We start from the raw sequence: 20,768 nt of genomic DNA on the forward strand, positions 1-20,768 counted from the left end.
CTGTTTATTGTTACTGTGTTTATCTAATGACATACTTTATGACATTCATCCCATCTCCTCTAAACCCTCTAAACCAGACAGAGGGGTTAATTAGCTATTTTTGAATGTTGAAATATGACTTCTTTTGTATGAACATAACAACATTTTCGGTCCCATTTTATATTAAGTGGCTTTAAGTACCATGTACTTGCATTGAAATTAATAATTTGATACAATGGACTCATTGTGTATCTACATGTTTTTACATTGTACTTATATTTAAAAAATTCCTGCATGCAATTACAGCTGTAATTAATTTATGTAATTACATTTGTAATTCCACAGTTGAACCTTCCCTTACAACTTAACTCACCCTTAAACCTACCCAATCCACCACACCTGTCCCTAACCTTACCCGTATCACACCTCAATAGCAGCAAAAGTGTTTTACAATACAACATGAACACAATAAGTACATTGTACTTATTTTTTGATGTAAGTACATAGTATTTAAAGCCACTTAATATAAAGTGGGACCAAATTTTCTAAATGAAACCTATATAGAAAAAAAGAAGATATTTGCTCATGAAAGTCTAGACAGATTTTATATTGTAATCAATGATAATCAGCCACATGTCAAAAAGTGTCCTAAAATCTAGATAAAGGGCATACCTCCATGAATACTTGTCAAGTGGATCTTTAGAGAAAACTGTAGTCACAGTGTGTTGTTTTGTTAAATTTTTTATATTTTACTTTTACTTTTATATTTTAAGTATTCTGACGTAATTTATCCTGCGACCATCGGTGGCACAGTTTGTGGTGTGCAGTACTCTTCACTGAAATTTACCTGGATAAGATGGCTTTACAATACATCTATATTTGAGGTATAGATTTGACCTCAGAAAGTTTCAAAGCTCATAAAATCGTTTAAAAGCATTACAGCTGGTTTTTCAGGCATGCATACATGCACACAAGTTTATATTTTTTACAGATAAGTTAAAGGTGAAATTTGTAAAAAAAAAAAAATAATTGTTCAACACAAATGCCATGCATGGTTATCGTCGTTAAGCACGGTCGTTTCTTTCTTACCTTTATAGTCTGAAAAATCCATTCACTGTAAACTTGACAGTACAGTCAGTGACAGTCTGCAATATGATGATGCACAATGCAAGCCCTTATGTAAATAGGTACGCACAAAAAGTATTCTCGTCGCTTCATAAAATTAAAGGAGAACTCCGGTCAATTTTAACATTGAGCTCATTTGTTTGTAAATTTGGAGTGCTGTCAATACAGAGAACAACGACAAAAATCGGTGTTGCCTACACCGTGTTATCCTCTTTTTAAAATTTGCACCCTGTTGACTTCAATGGGGCAAGTTTTAAACCTGCTTTTAGCCTCTTAACATCCTTGATGTGTCATTACAAGTGCACAGCCAATGTGAGTGATTCCTTCAGAGTGAACACGGGTGAATCTGACTGCAGCAGATGTGAAAGATATGAATAAAAATGATGTTATTTCAGCCAGCGCACATACAGTACCTGTATTTACATCCTGTTTTCGGTCGAAGTCCACAGTAGTCGATTGACGAGTTCTCCACTGTTGCTTAGTTACCTATAATCACGCGCGTGAACTCGACAATCGACTACTGTGGACTTCGACCGAAAACAGGATGTAAATACAGGTATGTGCGCTGGCTGAAATAACATCACTTTTATTCATTTGGAATAAAATGAATATAAATTTAATCATTTGGACAAAACAGTTTTTTGGTTTCTTGCTTGAGATACTCAATGGTTTGGTCTCTTTCCATGAAGCTGTCTGTCTTCTTCAACAAAAGCCCTTCTAGAAGGCTGTGATTTGACTCCAGTGAAAGTCCCATGAGGAAGCGAAGGAAAAGATTGAGATGTCCATTTCTGCTCTCCAAGGCTTTTTTGACAGCACACTTGTGTAAGCTGAACATTGTCACAGGCGTTCCAGATTCATGGGCTTCAAGCATGTTTTTGCTGCTGTTGTGGAAGGAGAGGTGAACATATAGAGCCGCTAGATGTTCCTGAATGCTAAGATGAACAAAACAGAAGACTTTCCCCTGATACAAGCCAAACTCCTCTCTGAAGATCTGAGTGCACAATCCTGAGTACACTGATGCTTCTGTCACATCAATGCCACACTCTCTCAGGTCTTCCTCATAGAAGATCACATTGCCTCTTTCTAGTTGTTCGTATGCCAGTTTCCCTAGTTTGAAGATCATCTCTTTATCTTTGTCCTCCTCCTCAGTATACTTTGTGTTTTTGATGCTAATTTGTGCCATCAGGAAGTGTGTACATTTGAGTGAGATTCTTGGGAATCTCTCCACTCTTTGGTTCGCTCAACATCTTCTCCAGAACAGTGGCTGAGATTCAGCAGAACACTGGGATGTGGCACATGATGTAGAGGCTCCTTGATGACTTCAGGTGTGTGATGATTGTATTGGCTAGAATCTGATCACTGATTCTCTTCCTGAAGTATTCCTCCTTCTGTGGCTCATTGAAGCCTCGTACCTCTGTCACTCGATGGACACACTCAGAGGGGACGAGATGAAACAACAGAATGATTGTGTTTTCCTTTTTCTTACTGCTTACCTGTGAAGGCGGAGCTAAATAATCTATTAAAAAAACTGACAGGTTAGTGATTCATCAGCCTACAGATGGAGCAGATACTGGGCTACAGTATGAATATTAACCACATTTCCAAGTGACAGATGAATTTGCACCACAATACAGTTAAGTTTGATTGATAACCATGCTATAAAACATTATGGCATGGTTTTACAGACAGGGTTTAGATTAAGCCAGGATTAGGCCTTGTTTCAATAAGGACATTTAAGTAGATTTTTTAAAACGTGCCTCAGAAAAAAACATTATTGATGTGCATCTTGAGACAAAACAATGGCACTGACATATTTTAAGATATATCAGTGCAAGTTGTTTTCAGTGAAGACAGCTCAAACATGCTGGGACTAGCTTAAGCCTTGTCTGTGAAACCAGCCATATAGCTATGTGTAGACTACACAGTATTAAACTAGTTTGATTATTTTTGTTCGTCTTCTGCTTATTCTATTTGATTTATTTTTTAAATAGATGTTTTAGCAGCATTCTCTTAATTTCTCTTAAAACTAATTTATTGTGAACATAATCTTTATGATTTAGCCTAGTCCCCTCTAAACCTGAAAGAGAAGGGTTCATGAGCTTTTTTGAATGTTGAAAATGTTTACTATTTTGTCTGAACATTGTGTTTTCCAAACAAAACTTGTAGAAATAAAAATGAAATAAAAAAACGATAAAAAAAAGGCATTTGCTCATGAAGGTCTAGACAGATTTTATATCATGTTATAAAAGATAATCAGCCACACTTCAGTAAGATCTAGATAGAGGGAAGACCTCTGTGAATACTTATCATGTGAATTTTCCGAGACTGCTTAGTCACAGTGTTGTTTTGATGGATTTTTGATGGATCTTGTGTAGCCTAAATATTGTGCCGTAATTTATTCTGCGAGCTTTGGTGGCGCTTTCACATTTGAAGGACGTTTGTGGCGCATAATTTTACCTTGTAATGGCACTATAATATCTGATAGCTTTACATCATTTGTTGTCGTGATAGTAGTTATTGCACAGCAGTGTTTTGCTTAAAAGTCATACTGTCTCCCTTGAGCTGTTTTCGTGTACGAAACTCTTCAGTCGATTTTACCTCAGAAAGTTTCAAACCCCAGCTGATTATTCAGGTATGAAACTTAGGCCTACAAACACACACAGTCATATCATTAACAAATAAGTTAAGATCAATATACGTAACCTCAATGTGATTTTGTGATAAAACTGGGAAAAAGTGTTTTGAATATGTTGTATAGGGCCTACTAAGATGTATAGGCCTATAAAGTGTTTGTTGATAATCATGATTGTTAAAGACATTTCAAGCTTTTAAAGCCCATTTTACACCAACAGCAATATGCCTGCCTAACTATAACGATAACTTTAGCGTCCACAACAGCGGATGATATGGTTGTGTTTATTCTAAGCGCGTGCTTGTCTGCTGCTTATGTCTCGAGCTCATTACAGCAGGATGGATTCTGATTGGCTTTCAATGTTTTCATCGTTCATCATCTCGATTAAATCGTTTTGAAAGTGATTCCAAGTTCCACATATTGTTTTCCACATATTGTTGTTAATGTTATAATTGTAGTGTGGACTCTGCTAATCTTTAATATTGAGAATGATTTTTAGAGCTATATCTTTATCATTATCTTTGTGTCCTTGGTGTAAAACACTTTTTTAGTTTATGTTTACAGTGTGTATCTGTCTGTTGTATTTTCCCTCATGTGCAGTCTAGTTTTTGGATTACAGACAGTAATTTTGGTTAATCAATTTTCTGGTTATTTTATGATACTCATTTGAATTTTACACAGCAGTCGCATGGCTCATTACAGGCATTTATAATATTTTATTAGGATTCTAAGCAATTATTTATACAGCTATAAAATGTGGTCTTAAATTATAGCCTCAGGTTTTGTCCTTTAAGTATAATTAATAAACCTCTATTAAAACCCAAATTAAGAGGAAACATTTGTGCACTTTGAGAAATCTTCCTGAAGCCCATCACACTCTATGAAAGTCTAGACAGATTTTATATCATATAATCAAAGATAATAAGCCACACGTCAATAAGTGTCCTAAAATCTAGATAAAGGGCATACCTCCAATACTTGTCAAGTGGATCTTTAGAGAAAACTGTAGTCACAGTGTGTTGTCTTGATAATTTTTTAAATATATTTAACTTTTTTTACTCGAAGTATTCTGACGTAATTTATCCTGCGACCATCGGTGGCACAGTTTGTGGCATGCAAAACTCTTCACTGAAATTTACCTGGATAAGATGGCTTTACAATACATCTATATGTAGCGCCCCCTACCCTCTTCTTTGATGGGCGGAGCACCGGGTTCTAATAATGTGTCTCTCGACTTAACTAATTTACTTCCTTCCTGTTTCCCCCCTGATCACTCTACTTAAATGAAGATGTTAAGTGATTATCTTTCTGAGAAACTGTTATATAAAATCACAAAAAGGTAAGTTCTTGTCAATTAAACAAGTGATTTTATTTAACAAAGACAGATGAAATAATAAAATATTGTAAATAAAAAAATAAAATAATTAAATGAAATTCTTAAATGTCTGTTGTGTATTTTCTTTCACACAAAATCACCTTTTGATCTTCTTAGATCAGAAAATTCCAATATAATACTCAAATATCAATATTCAATTTTGTATCTGCAAGAAATCAGTAATATAATCCCCTTTGAATCTATAATACACTCTCAAAATCAAAATGCAGAGTACCCTCAGTGTAAATCAATGAGCAAATTAGACAACAAATACGTAATGTGGGCCCACACACACTCTTAGTTTCAATAACCCCAACCTGTTGCAGGCCTGTGTCGTTGCTTGAGAACGGTGTGGCCGTGAAAACCAACAAATGGCCTCTTCGCTCCAAAGAGCTAAATAAACAAACAAGTGTACCTGTGTCTTCCCGTTTCGACACGCACGCTGTCCACCGATCACGTTTTAGACACTCCGTATGCGTCTGCAGTCTCACCAGCTGTCCGCTGAATGATTATGAATCCCGCGATGCCAGAGGAATTCTAAACCACGAGGGGATTGAGAACGCTATCTGGTTCCTCATACTGTAGTCGTCTTCCTCCGAACGATTAATAAACTCAGATCCCGCGAGTAGACTTTACTCGACGTAAAAGAAAAAAAGATTACAGTGCGCACAGCGGCAGTAACATAAGTCTGTTTAAACTTTTAGTCAAAGTATAACAAATGAAACGAATTACAGAAACGTTCTTTAACACTTTCTGTATGCTAAATATACTCTTTGACGACTTAGTCAGCAGTTATTTGGGTATATTTTCTCTCAGAATCACCAGAAAAATAAAGTGCGACATCACTTTCCGATCTGCCTCCATCTCTCTCTCTTTTCTTCCCTCTACCAATCAGAATTATCAATACCCGCACATGGGCGGGAGCAAGTAAACCAATGTCCAATCACAAATAAAAACATACATGCTGATCAAACCCACATGTTGAGAGAGTACACCTCACATAAACTTTACCGTAATCTGTATTACATTAGTTCAAGTGAAATGCGGTACAAATATATAACCACACAACGTTTATGACAGTTTAACCCTTGAAGGTCAGAAACATTTACATATTAGAAATTATGCATTTATGAGATAATAAATAACCCTAGCTGGGCTACATATATTTGAGGTATAGATTTAACCTCAGAAAGTTTCAAAGCTCATAAAGTCGTTTAAAAGCATTACAGCTGTTTTTTCAGGCATGCATAAATGCACACAAGTTTATATTGTTTACAGATAAGTTAAAGGTGAAGTTTGTAAAAAAAAAAAAAAAAATGTTAAACACAAATGCCATGCATGGTTATCGTCGTTAAGCACGGTCGTTTCTTTCTTACCTTTATAGTCTGAAAAATCCATTCACTGTAAACTTGATAGTACAGTGACAACCAGCAATATTAGGATGCACAATGCAAGCCCTTATGTAAATAGGTACGCACAAAAAGTATTCTCGTCGCTTCATAAAATTAAGGTTGAACCACTGTAGTCAAATGGATTATTATAATAAAGTTTTTGCTACCTTTCTGGGCCTTGAAATTGGTTATGGCTCTCAAATTTCATCACAAATATCTTAATTTGTGTTCCAAAGATGAACGAAGGTGTTATGATTTGGAACGAAATGAGGGTGAGAAATTAACAGCAGAATTTTCATTTTAGGATGATCTAACCCTTTAAGGTCCAAGGATATTGGCCCAACCGGCACGTTGTTAGCCCTGGCTCCCACTGGCCCAAAAATTACAAGCGGTAGCACATAAAACCAGGTAAATTAGTTATTAGTTAGGTACTTATATGACCATAAATTATGTTCTTTTGTGTATAGATCATAAAATTGAACAAATAGTTTGTCAATGGTATACTTGGTATAAATTGTATATACATATATACACGTGTAATATGATTCAGACTACAGTTTATCAAAACGATCAAAGCTTTGCTAAGATTTGTGTTAGTGTTGTTTTTTGTGTTTTTTTATGATGACTTGTCCATGGAGATCACATTCAAGTCTGACTCTTCCAGATCATTCTCAAGTAGATCGATCTCTTTCAGGTGGGATGGATTTGATTTTAGAGCTTCGGTCAATGCTGTCACACCTTCATGTGTAACATTACAGTTGGACAACCTGAAGAAAGCAGAGTGGATTTGTAAGCACAGGTCAGTGGTTCATTACTTTTTAGTTTAAAAGATCAGTTCACATGTTTTCCAAAGTAATGCAAGTAATAAGTTTCCAGACATTTACCTCAGCTTCTCTAGTTTACATTGAGGATCCTCCAGTCCTACACAGAGCTTCTTCACACCTGAGTCTCGTAGATCATTAATACTCAGATCCAGATCTGTCAGATTGGAGGTCTTTGAGCTGAGAGCGGAAGCCATAACAGCACAACTTTTCTCTGTCATTCCACATTTGTCCAACCTGATAGTGAGAAAAGTTTAATTCAATTATTTTCCTTTTTTAATATAATTGTTTAATATAATTAAATATAATTTAATATTGACATTATTAAAGACAATACCATTTGGAAGACACTTGTTATTAACTCTTTATATAAAATTGTGTTATAACTCACTTTAGTGTTTCCAATGCACACTGAACTTTCTCCAGAGCAGCACAGAGATGTTTCACTCCTGAGTCTCCTATGTTATTCCAGCTCAGGTCCAGCACTTTCAGATGTGAAGGGTTTAAACTCAAAGCTGAGCTCAGGAAAATACAGCCTGCATCTGTTACTCCACAGTTCTTCAGACTATGATGAGAAGAGGTAATACGTTTGACACCTCAAGACATTACATATACAATTTAATTACAGTTCCTACATTTGCTGTACATGAATATATTTGTGCCATATAAATGTCACCCTGTTCTGTAAAAATATTAATGCATGATTAACTAATAATAAATAGTTCAATTAGATTATAATTTGTTCAGAAATCAAAAATCACAGCTTGTGCTGTATTTATTGTCATGTGCATGAAACAGTGCCACACACTCTGAAGACATCTAGCACTGCTTAATGAGATTATTGCACATCACAAAACTGGATGTGTATGCACATGAAGCTCCTGCTCGGAGTTTAGAGAGGGAACAGCAGGGCCAGTTGCATTAACTTTGCCAATATGTTAAGACTGTTGCTGTGGTAGAAATTGCATAACAAATTTATTCTATATAGTATGATTGTATGTATTCTGTATAAAATGGGGGGAGGCATATTCAGACGCAGGGTGTGTCTTAAGAACTAGTCTGAACAGCGAGCAGTTAACCAAGCATTAAACAGTCTTATTTTTCAGATTAAAATTAGACCAATCTACATTTCTGTGTAACTGACTTAAAAAAGTTATGTCCGGTCTTAAAGAACATAATTAGTTGGCTTATTTGTTAGACCAGTCTAAGTATTATGTAACAGGCCATGGAGAACTTACTTCAGAGATTCCAGGCTGCACTCTGTGTCCTGTAGTCCAGCAGTGCTGTGAGTCGAATGAAACTCATTTTTTTTATTCCCATGATTATGCAGGCTTTTATGCTGGCTATGTGAACCACATCTTGGTGCTAAAACTATCTTGTGCTTCTTTCTTTCCATTTCCTTTATTCTGATATGAGAAACAATTATATTACATTGTGTAAACACAACATACAGTATAACACAGTATTATTTGTAAGGTAATAATATTCCAATATTTCTCTTAAATTAATCTTAGCGTACAGTGATGTTCCATGGGGTGATTTCTGTACTCCGACACAGAGTATTTCTACTCCTGAGTCCTGCAGGTTGTTGTTGCTCAGGTCCAGCTCTCTCACATTGGATTGTGATGTAAGAACTGCAGTCAGCAGTGCACAACCTTTATCTGTGATATTACTGTCATTCAACCTGACAAAATACTTTGTTTATGAATAATTCTGCACAGACATACATTCAAAAAAATAAAAAATAAAAATGCTCACCGGGCCTTTGTGGATAACTTGATCACAGGATGCAGCCGTTCTATGGTGTCATCTGATCTGCCATATTTTTGAAGTGTAAACTCTTCAGTTTTATCATCTGATGTCGTTAAAATATACATCAGAGCTGGCCAGAGATCTGGGGGAATGTTTTGTTTTCCACAGTTCATGAAGCTTTGTAATTCCTCAATCAAAGAATGATCGTTAAATTCATTTAAACAGTGGAACAGAACAAGACAATCATTTGGACAAAACTGTTTTTTGGTTTCTTGCTTGAGATACTCAATGGTTTGTTCTCTTTCCAGGGAGCTGTCTGTCTTCTTCAACAAAAGCCCTTCTAGAAGGCTGTGATTTGACTCCAGTGAAAGTCCCATGAGGAAGCGAAGGAAAAGATCGAGATGTCCATTTCTGCTCTCCAAGGCTTTTTTGACAGCACACTTGTGTAAGCTGAACATTGTCACAGGCGTTCCAGATTCATGGGCTTCAAGCATGTTTTTGCTGCTGTTGTGGAAGGAGAGGTGAACATATAGAGCCGCTAGATGTTCCTGAATGCTAAGATGAACAAAGCAGAAGACTTTCCCCTGATACAAGCCAAACTCCTCTCTGAAGATCTGAGTGCACAATCCTGAGTACACTGATGCTTCTGTCACATCAATGCCACACTCTCTCAGGTCTTCCTCATAGAAGATCACATTGCCTTTCACAAGCTGCTGAAAAGCCAGTTTCCCCAGTTTGAAGATCATCTCTTTATCTTTGTCCTCCTTCTCAGTATACTTTGTGTTTTTGATGCTAATTTGTGCCATCAGGAAGTGTGTGTACATTTGAGTGAGAGTCTTGGGAATCTCTCCACTCTCTGCTTCGCTCAACATCTTCTCCAGAACAGTGGCTGAGATCCAGCAGAACACTGGGATGTGGCACATGATGTAGAGGCTCCTTGATGACTTCAGGTGTGTGATGATTGTATTGGCCAGACTCTGATCACTGATTCTCTTCCTGAAGTATTCCTCCTTCTGTGGATCATTGAAGCCTCGTACCTCTGTCACTCGATGGACACAGTCAGAGGGGATGAGATCGGCTGCTGCTGGTCTGGAGGTGATCCAGATGAGAGCAGAGGGAAGCAGATTCCCCACAATGAGGTTCGTCAGCAGCACATCCACTGAGGTCTCTTTGGTCTGATCCCGTAGAATCTCATTGGTGTGAAAGTTTAAGGGAAGACGGCACTCATCCAGACCATCAAATATGAAAACGACAGAGGAGTTTTGAATCATATGTAAACTTGTCTCTCCCATAAAGAAGGTTTGAAGAAGACCAACTAAACTGAACTTTTTGTCCTTCATCAAATTGATCTCTCTGAAAGGAAGTGGAAATATGAGCTGGACGTCCTGATTCTCTTTCTCTTCAGCCCAGTCCAGGATGAACTTCTGCACAGAGACTGTTTTTCCAATGCCAGCGACTCCCTTTGTCAGCACAGTTCTGATGGGTTTGTCTTGTCCAGGTAAAGGTCTAAAGATGTCATTGCATTTGATCGGTATTGTCGCTCCTTCTGCAGTCTTTAATGTTTTTTCTATCATTGTAAGCTCATGTTTATTACTGATCTCTCCAGTTTCTCCCTCTATGATGTAAACCTCTGTGTAGATCTCATTCAGGAGTGTTGGGTATTCCTGCTTTCCCAATCCCTCAAAAACATACTGATGTTTCATTATGATGGAAGATTTGAATCTTTGGTAGATCTCTGGATCATGTGTTTGCTGGTTATGTCTGTAAAGAACAAGTCTTTTCATAAGCAAATAATAAAACCACAAAAACTTTCTCATTGTTAGAAAATGCATGTGTTCTGTACATAGTTGAGTGTAAACTTGAAACTATAATATTCAAGCAATGTAAAGTTATTTATTGCTTTTCAAATAGTGAAGGCTGTGGCTTTTATATTTTGTCTAAGTGGGTTTGTAACAACATGAAAATTAACCTAAATTGTAGTTTGTTCCTTACACAAATCTATTCAAAGTATTTGGATTAACTGCTTTCCAGTTTTCACTGTTGTTTATTATGTGTTATTTCAGATCAGCTGAGAGGAACTGAGATAAACATGAAGGCAACTTGTCACTGATCAATAAGGAAGTCTGAGATGATCTGCTGTCTTGCTGAAACCCTGCAGCTGGTGAGAGTTAACAGCAAATCATCTGTACTCCTCCTTATTCACTGCGTTTGACACGGTGAGTCATTAGAACCCCGTCTCTGAACTATGAAGCACAATAAGTGCACTTCTCTAGCTTAAATCAACACTGACAGGTGAACTGATGTGCTGTGAAACAAGACCTTTGGTGTGGTAAATTTGTTTCATCTCTCGATTGAATTGGGATCTGTACTTCACTGGAATCAGGTAAATGTGATTTCTCCAGGGAACTGAAAAAGACAAAATAAACTTGCAGTTTACTCTCCATCACTTAGATACATATCATTAAAAAATAATTATTTCAAAACCAAATGCTTGACTCAAAAACACTTTTTCTTCTATCAAAACCAAATGTTTGCCTAATTTTCACAAAAACAGTTTTGCTACTTAGTGGAGAATGTGTTATTTGAGTTCATGTTGTTATGTTTATATTCAGAGCTATTTTTTTCCTGAAAGAGAATGTGGTTAAACACGTGCTTAATTAAAAGAGGTTCAGCAGAGGAAAAAAAGATTATTTGTAGTTTTGAAATATTCCTTTGATTTGAGAACATAAGTATTAGTTTGAGATCCATAGAATCAGTTTTAGTGTGTAAAGAGTTGAGGAAAAACTTTAACAAAATTTTATTTATTGCTAGATGGATACAATTATCACAGCTATACCCGGTGCAAACATAAAGGTAAGTAGATTTACCTTTGATCAAACAGAGAATCTGCATCTTTGAGCTGAATTGGCATTTTCATTGATTTGTCACTTTTCAGGGACAAAATACTGGGATTTGTCGAATGTGATCTTTCCTTAGTACTGAAAAAAAACATAATATTATTTTCTAGCAAACATCTCAATAACATTAAAATTTAAGGAAAATCAGTTGCAATTTTTAGTTTGTATATACTTCACTACAGCACCAAATTAATAGTATAATGTAAGTTATGTCACATTAAACATGTACTGTATTTACCTTTCATAAAATCCATCTTTGAACTGAATTGGCATTTTCATTGATTTGTCGCTTTTCAGGGACAAAACACTGGGATTTGTCGAATGTGATCTTTCCTTAGTACTGAAAAAAAGATCATAATCCATCTCACCATAGTTTAAAATAATAATCATTTTCTAGCACACATCTCAGTGGCATCAAAATTTAAGGAAAATCAGTTGCAAGCTATTTTTTTGTTTGTATCTACTTCATTATAGCACCAAAATAATAGGTAATGTAAGTTATGTCACATAAAACATACACTGTATGTACCTTTGATCAAATCCATCTTTGAACTGAATTGGCATTTTCATTGATTTGTCACTTTTCAGGGACAAAACACTGGGATTTGTTGAATGTGATCTTTCCTTAGTACTGAAAAAAAAACATAATCCATCTCACCATAGTTTAAAGGAACACTCCACCGTTTTTTGAAATAGGGCTTATTCACTGTCTTTCCTACATTTAGATAGGTGGGCAAACGCATTTTTGTCTCAGTGCATGCATTGTTTTAGTTTGGAAGTGCCACCGCTAGCTTAGCTTAGCATAATAATGGAATCCTTTGTTGCCAGCTAGCATGTCATGAGTAAAAGTGATAAAAAAAAAATAAAAAATAAAAAAAATTACTTCTTGTGGCCTGCGTATTCACAACGAGTACAAATAGCGATTTCATAGGCAGATATTGACTTGGGACTATATTGGGGTGAAGCACAGGCGAAGCACTGCTACTTGGGCGCAGAGATATCACACTCACCACCAGTTCGTGTTGACTCTCATCCTCACGTCCTCAGGCTGTTGAGCGATCGCAACCTCCTCTGTCATTCTATTTCCAAAGCACGCAGCTCATCTTCTGAAAACTCTGGTTCATAGAGGTATGGTTCTGGCTCTTGACTGTCTGAGAAGTCACCCTCCTCGTCTCTCACAAAATCCGCCATGTTCATCGCCATTCACTATGTCTACTGTAGGAAAAATAGCTGGCTACTATTCATGTCAGTATGTTGACGGAAGTTGGGGGATTTCAGGTGTTGTGATATCATCTCTGCGCCCAAGTAGCAGTGCTTCGCCTGTGCTTCCCCCCAATATAGTCCCAAGTCAGTATCTGCCTAGGAAATCGCTTAGTCTTAATCTGCATTGCTATTTGTACTCGTTGTGAATACGCAGGCCACAAGAATTTTTTTTTTTAATCACTTTTACTCATGACATGCTAGCTGGCAACAAAGGATTCCATTCATTATGCTAAGCTAAGCTATCGGCAGCGCTGCCAAACTAAAACAATGCATGCACTGAGACAAAAATGTGTTTGCCCACCTATCTAAATGTAGGAAAGACAGTGAATAAGCCCTATATCAAAAAACGGTGGAGTGTTCCTTTAAAATAATTATTATTTTCTAGCAAACATCTCAATGACATCAAAATTTAAGGAAAATCCGTTACAATTTTTAGTTGCAAAAAGCAAAATACAGCACCAAAATAATAGGTAATGTAAGTTATGTCACATAAAACATATACTGTTTTTACCTTTCATAAAATCCATCTTTGAACTGAATTGGCATTTTCATTGATTTGTCGCTTTTCAGGGACAAAACACTCGGATCAGGTGAATGTGGTCTTTCCTTAGTACTGACAAAAAGATCATAATCCATCTCACCATAGTTTAAAATAATAATCATTTTCTAGCACACATCTCAATGGCATCAAAACTTAAGGAAAATCAGTTGCAATTTTTAGTTTGTATCTACTTCACTACAGCACCAACATAATATGTAAGGTAAGTTATGTCACATAAAACATACACTGTATTTACCTTTGATCAAATCCATCTTTGAACTGAATTGGCATTTTCATTGATTTGTCGCTTTTCATGGACAAAACACTGGGATCAGGTGACTGTGGTCTTTCCCGCTGAACACTGTCAGATACAACACAATCCATCATAGTTCAAAGCAAGTCAGCATCGCTTTCACTCAAATTATATTAAGAGGGACAGTGGCTTTTAAAATGTATTTAGCTATGTTAGGTTATAAGCAGTATGATTTAAACTCTAAACTGAGCTGCATGGTTTTAACTGAATTTGCTTTGATCTGTACAATTTTGAACAAATAAAACTTTAAACTTAAAACATATTTTGCTCACCTTTTCTCTCCATCACAAGTGTTGTGATAATTAGTGTCTTCTTCAGCATTCATTATGTTTTCCCAAATGCTGAACAGATTTATTCTGAATTCTGTGTCCATCACAATCAAATGAAAAAGAGCGAATGAGGAAGAAAAACAAAGGACATGACTAAAACTGCCTTCAGAAGCTGGTTTAACTGGTTCATGAGATGTCAGATGTCACCTTCCTGGTTTAGTTACTTTACATACTTTCAGGCTAGGTAAGGATTTTTGTTTGGCTGACTGAAGATAAATATACGAATTGTATGATGATTAGAACGTGATTGCAGTGGAAGCGTAGAGTTTGCTTTTTATAAGACTCATACATTCTAAAAATTATATAACTGGAATAACTTGAGATTTTTGCAGCATCAAATGTATTTAATTCTTTATAACTCAAAAGAATTTATCCTGCCTAGGTTCTCAAACATTCTTCTCTCAGTCTGTGCAGTTTGTGCTCTGGATTCCACTCACTGTTTCCTCATTCCTTTTTCTCACTGCTTACCTGTGAAGGCGGAGCTAAATAATCTATTTAAAAAACTGACAGGTTTGTGATTCATCAGCCTACAGATGGAGCAGATACTGGGCTACAGTATGAATATTAACCACATTTCCAAGTGACAGATGAATTTGCACCACAATACAGTTAAGTTTGATTGATAACCATGCTATAAAACATCATGGCATGGTTTTACAGACAGGGCTTAGAAGGCCTTGCTTTAATAAGGACATTTAAGTAGATTTTTTTTAAACGTGCCTTAGAAAAAAACATTACTGAAGTGCAATGTTGAGACAAAACAATGGCACTGACATATTTTAAGATATATCAGTGCAAGATGTTTTCAGTGAAGACAGCTCAAACATGCTGGGACTAGCTTAAGCCTTGTCTGTGAAACCAGCCATATAGCTATGTGTAGACTACACAGTATTAAACTAGTTTGTTTATTTTTGTTCGTCTTCTGATTATTCTATTTGATTTATTTTTTTAAATATATGTTTTAGCAGCATTCTCTTAATTTCTCTTAAAACTGATTTATTGTGAACATAATCTTTATGATTTAGCCTACTCCCCTCTAAACCTGAAAGAGAAGGGTTCATGAGCTTTTTTGAATGTTGAAAAATGTAACTATTTTGTTTGAACATTTTGTTTTCCAAACAAAACTTAAATAAAAATAAAAAACCGATAAAAAAAGGCATTTGCTCATGAAGGTCTAGACAGATTTTATATCATGTTATCATAAAAGATAATCAGCCACACTTCAGTAAGATCTAGATAGAGGGTAGACCTCTGTGAATACTTATCATGTGAATTTTCAGAGACTGCTTCACAGTGTGTTGTTTTGATGGATTTTTGTTAATCTTGTGTAGCCTAAATATTGTGCCGTAATTTATTCTGCGAGCTTTGGTGGTGCTGTTTCGTGTTTGAAGGACGTTTGTGGCAGGCAAGTTTACCTTGTAATGACGCTATAATGTCCAATAGCTTTACATCATTTGTTGTTGTGATAGTAGTTATTGCACAGCAGTGTTTTGCTTTAAAAAAAATCATAAGTCATACTGTCTCAACGAGTCTCCCTTCCCTTCGTGTAGGCCTACGAAACTCTTCAGTCGATTTTACGTAGAAAGTTTCAAACCCCAGCTGATTATTCAGGTATGAAACGTAGGCCTACAAACACACACAGTCATATCATTAACAAATAATTTAAAATCAATATACCTCGATGTGTTTTTGTAATAAAACTGGAAAAAAGTGTTTTGAATATGTTGTATACTAAGATACCCCCGTTTACACCAACAAAGTTATGCCTGCCTAACTATCCACCTTATTTTTCACCGCAAGAGCGGGCGCCACCATTTTTTTATTATATAGTGTTAGATTTCTGGTAAGCCACTTCCGCTTAGTTGTAATGTGAATCCGTAGTTTTGACTGGCTAGCTATCTTTTAATATGGACTACAGACAGACTGGCATCCTTTGCACAGTTAGGGTGTGCCATAATAGCTGGTTCAAGCATAAAAAATACCTGCAAGATATTTGTTTTTATCATAATCCACGCACTAGAACTGAATGTGGGCACTATGATCTGCGCTGCAAGAAGCTCATCGGCATATAGCGAAACGGAAGTCTATAAAATGTGGTCTTAAATTATAGCTTCAGGTTTTGTCCTTTAAGTATAATTTATAAACCTCTATTAAAACCCAAATTAAGAGGAAACATTTGTACACTTTGAGAAATCCTCCTGAAGCCCATCACACTCGTATTCATCTCTCCACAGGTCACTGCAGCGCCCTGCGGTTCTCCCCTGCAGAACCGTAATCCTGTTAGAACCAACGAGCAGCCAGGCGTGCTGGAATGTGCCGTGACAAGGAGAGATCAGGTGGAGGAACGTTTGATTTTCCTCACTTTTTAAAACAGCCAATTTGATAAACATTTGCATAATCCATAAACGTGGGGAACAGCAGGTGCATTCATTACAAATAAAGAGTGCAGCCAAAATGACTGTCTATATTTGTGTGAGCTGATGAACTGTGTCCACTGTTAGTGTGTTAACTATGCTTTCATGTGCTGGCTGAGAGCTGCTGTTCTTTGTCCACATTTACTCCTGCAAAATATCAGTCCAACTTTTATAACACCAAACAATCCATACACAAATAAACAAGCATCTTAATCGGCAGAACAGGAAATGAGCTTGAATTCATCTTTGTAATGATGGGATTCATAGGTTTGACGACCTTATAATGTTATCAGAGGTACATATCCTTCACTTAAAAAATAAATTGAAGACAACTGACATGAGATATTAAATATTGTTTTTAGAGAAATTTAATGAGGTTTATGCTTAAAACAAGAAAAACTAATGTTTGCCTATGGGTTCAGACAAATAAAGCTGTTTTCCCTTTGAATTAAGTTTATTTTTCTGACCCTACTGGCAAATATTTCTTCATTTTAGCAAAATCTTATTAAATTATTTTTGGTAAACAACGTAATATCTCATGCTATTTCCTTCTCAAGTAAATGTGTCTTGTTTTATGTATGTTTGCATATTTATGCTAAAAAACAAGACTGATTTATTTTGTTGCAGTGTTCATTCTGTAGGCCTTGTGACTTTATAGTCAACATTAAACAGCATTTGCAACTCATTTTTCTTCAGTTGACATATTTCCGAGCAAGAGATATAGCTTACATTTAGAAATGTATTGAGTGGCGAAAAGTCTATGTGAGTTGGTCATTTAAATTGGTAAATTAAGACAATAAAAGTGATTGGCCTTCTAAAGGCACAGCAAGTTAAAACACACATGTTGACATTTGATGACACATCATAAAAACAAACATTTCTTTCATTTAATCATTCACAACAAGAGCAGAAACATTTTTTTTCTGATATTGTGGAAGGCATAGAGGTAACTGTAGATATACTGTAGATGTGTATTATTTGTTTTTTCACACACACACACACACACAGCCATGTTTATGTGATTTGTGAGGACATTCCATAGGCGTAATGGTTTTTATACTGTACAAACTGTATATTCTATCCCCTTACACTGCCCCTATCCCTAAACCTACCCATCACAGGAAACATTCTGCATTTTTGCATTAAAAAAAAACACTGCTTAGTATGTTTTTAAAGCCATTTGAAAAATGAGGACACCCAAAATGTCCTCATATATCACCTATTTTCCCGAGTGTCCTCATTTGCAGGTGTGTTATCATAAAAATGTCCTCAGTTGTCATGAAAACAAACTCACACACACACACACACACACACACACACACACACACACACTTGCCTGCTCTGTTGTGTCCTGTACGACCTGCTGATTTTCAGTGGTCACATGCAAAATGTGTTGATTAGAGAAGAGAGGAGAATGCCAGATATACCACTGTGACACACACTGCTCTGTGTTGTCTTTTGCGTTATTGTGAAAAACTGAATTCCCATTTAATCTCAGTGGAGAGAGCTGTGATCATCTCTCTAGTTTGAGTTCTTGGCACATATGTTGTTCACTCCAACTTTCAACAGAATTTGATTACTTTGTTTCTGGTTCTGACTCTTACAATCTCTCTCCTCAAATATCTAAATCTGTTGACAGGAGTGGAAGTCCTGGCCGAGTGAGAAGACTGACCTTTGACATTCCAAAGGAACTTTTAAGTGTAAGAACTTCCTGTGAAGAGGAAAACATCCCGTCTGTGTAATGAATGTTCTTTTCACCTTTTGCTTCATAATTACTCCAGCCAGGTGAGTACTAGAAGCCTCAGACGGCAAACCATTGAGTGTCTGATGCAACACAAAAATGGCAAGTTTTCTCTCAAAACTATGAGTTCCAAAATGATTGGAGCTGTACGTATTTTCCAGAAGTCGAAGTGCACTTTTTATCGGTTCGTCTGAAACGTGTTTAAAAGGTACTAAAGTGCTTCAATACGATCTTCCAAGGAATATCTCATCGCTGGATTCGACAAAGTTTAAGCAAAGGTTTGTACTATTGTACTAAACCTTAAAATGTAGTTAGACACTTAAAGGGGACATATTATGCCCCTTTTCACAAGATAAGAACATCTTAGTCTCTGGTGTCCCAGAATGTGTCTGTGAATTTTCAGCTCAAAATACCTCACAGATAGCTTGTCAAATTTGGCCCCTATTTCGGTGTGAGCAAAAACACACAGTTTTTGTGTGTGTCCCTTTAAATGCAAATGAGCTGCTGTCCAGAAGAGGGCGGAGCCTTTACAGCTCATGCTTCAGATACTCCGGCAACAACAAAACTGGAGAATCTCATGCAGCCAAAATGTCAGCAACTGTCAGTAGTGATGTTCAGCTTTATATGTTCGAACCGGAGTCGGACACTGATGAAGAGACTCAGGAAGAAGTTGCAACTTTTAGAATGCAACTGGTGTTTTGGTTAGTGGATAAATGTATGTAGTTGTTGTGGAGTTAAGTTGATTCAACTCATCGACTATCATGTACTATCTAAAAATCTTTCAGAAACAACTTTTGTGCAAATCACAAATCCCTCATTTGTGAAGCAATGCGGCGTAAAATTATTTTAGCAAATATATAACACTTTCTTCAGCACATTTCCTTCATAAATGAAATTCAACCACAGTGTCCTCAGTGGTTCAGATGCCGTGAGTCTATTGAGACTCTTTTGTTCATCCAATAACAGAACATTTGTAATGTTTTTGGCGCAGACATTGGCGCAGACAACAATAATGGTGGACTGCTGAATTTCGCATAATAGGTCCCCTTTAAGCTACACTTAAAATGTATAAATGGCATTATATTCGATTACAAAATATCACATAATGTTGCATTTATTGCAAAGAAAGTCATTTTACATTTAAACATTTCACAATAATAATCTTTCACTTTCAGATCAATACATCTAAACATCTCAACTTTACATGATGTCTAAACGGGCGGTTCTTCTGCTGGTTGTCTGGCTAGATCTGAATAGGTAAGCACAGGTGGGTCTGTTTATGAATATCGACTGTTTATGAATTGCTCAGCCTTAAATGTCTTCAAAGCATGTCTTCATGTCCACATAATCAAAATATCCATGAACACAAAGCACGGGTGTACTTCCAGACAGAGTGTGAGAGCGAGAGAAAGACATTGCAGAGTGGTGTTCCTCATCAATTTCCTCTCTAATCCCTCCATAATTCCCTCAGAGTAATAAAATATCAGTCGAGACAGCTTTTCCTCCTCTTCTGGAAAAATTCCCGACTGACTTTCGTGAGAGAGGGATTTGGGAAGATTAAGGAGTAGTATGTAAATGACATGAGAGGGAAGGATTTAGGAAGAAGGACCGTCACATTCCAGAAGCAGACTGAGATGGGGAGACGGAGAATAGATACAGGGAATTTCCCTTGGTGTTTTTGCGATGGCATGAAAAGCTGTGGTCAGCAGTGTTGTTGCGCAGTAGAGATTTGACATTTAGTGTAAGAGCCGTCAGGTTGCAGGACGCAAGAGCGCCGGTGACCACAGCAGGTCTCTGTGAGCTGTATGACCGCTTTAGGGCAGCGTAGCGGGATACAGGGAAGATGTGTTCAGCTCCAAATGCAACACAACTACGGACTGTTATACAAACCAGCTGTTCAGAATCCCAGCTTGTTGCCTTTTTTGGTAAGACTGCTCAAAATGCTTCGATCAGTGTCAAAGTTCTTGATCAGACCCTGAATAAAACAACAAATGAAACACTTTCAAATAAATTGGTCAATTTCTGGGGTGATGAGTCCCACAAGACCTGTCTGCGTGTCTGGAACATATTTCACCCAAAAATTATGTTTTGCTTAAATTATGAAAGCTATTTCTAGGACCATTAGGAGTCGTTTAACAATCTGATTTAATTTTAATAACAATTAAGCACATTATTTCTCCCAGTGTTCATTATTT

At 36.7% G+C, this 20,768-nt stretch overlaps 1 protein-coding gene across 1 annotated transcript; it reads right to left on the reverse strand.

Moving 5' to 3' along the window:
- Nucleotides 1-5,085: 5,085 nt before the first annotated feature.
- On the reverse strand, nt 5,086-14,481 carry LOC311090513 (NACHT, LRR and PYD domains-containing protein 3-like). Its single transcript, XM_084125807.1, has 13 exons — nt 14,362-14,481; nt 14,033-14,137; nt 13,747-13,848; nt 12,502-12,603; nt 12,211-12,312; nt 11,943-12,053; nt 11,395-11,481; nt 9,082-10,836; nt 8,843-9,007; nt 8,562-8,729; nt 7,715-7,888; nt 7,387-7,560; nt 5,086-7,269 (listed from the first exon to the last, which is right to left on the reverse strand). The coding sequence occupies exons 1-13, from the start codon at nt 14,460-14,462 to the stop codon at nt 7,119-7,121; spliced, it is 3,297 nt and encodes a 1,098-aa protein (XP_083981933.1). The 5' UTR covers nt 14,463-14,481; the 3' UTR covers nt 5,086-7,118.
- Between the last annotated feature and the right edge of the window lie 6,287 nt (nt 14,482-20,768).

Source organism: Abramis brama, assembly GCF_963993115.1.
Source record: "Abramis brama genome assembly, chromosome: 10".
NCBI lineage: Eukaryota > Metazoa > Chordata > Actinopteri > Cypriniformes > Leuciscidae > Abramis > Abramis brama.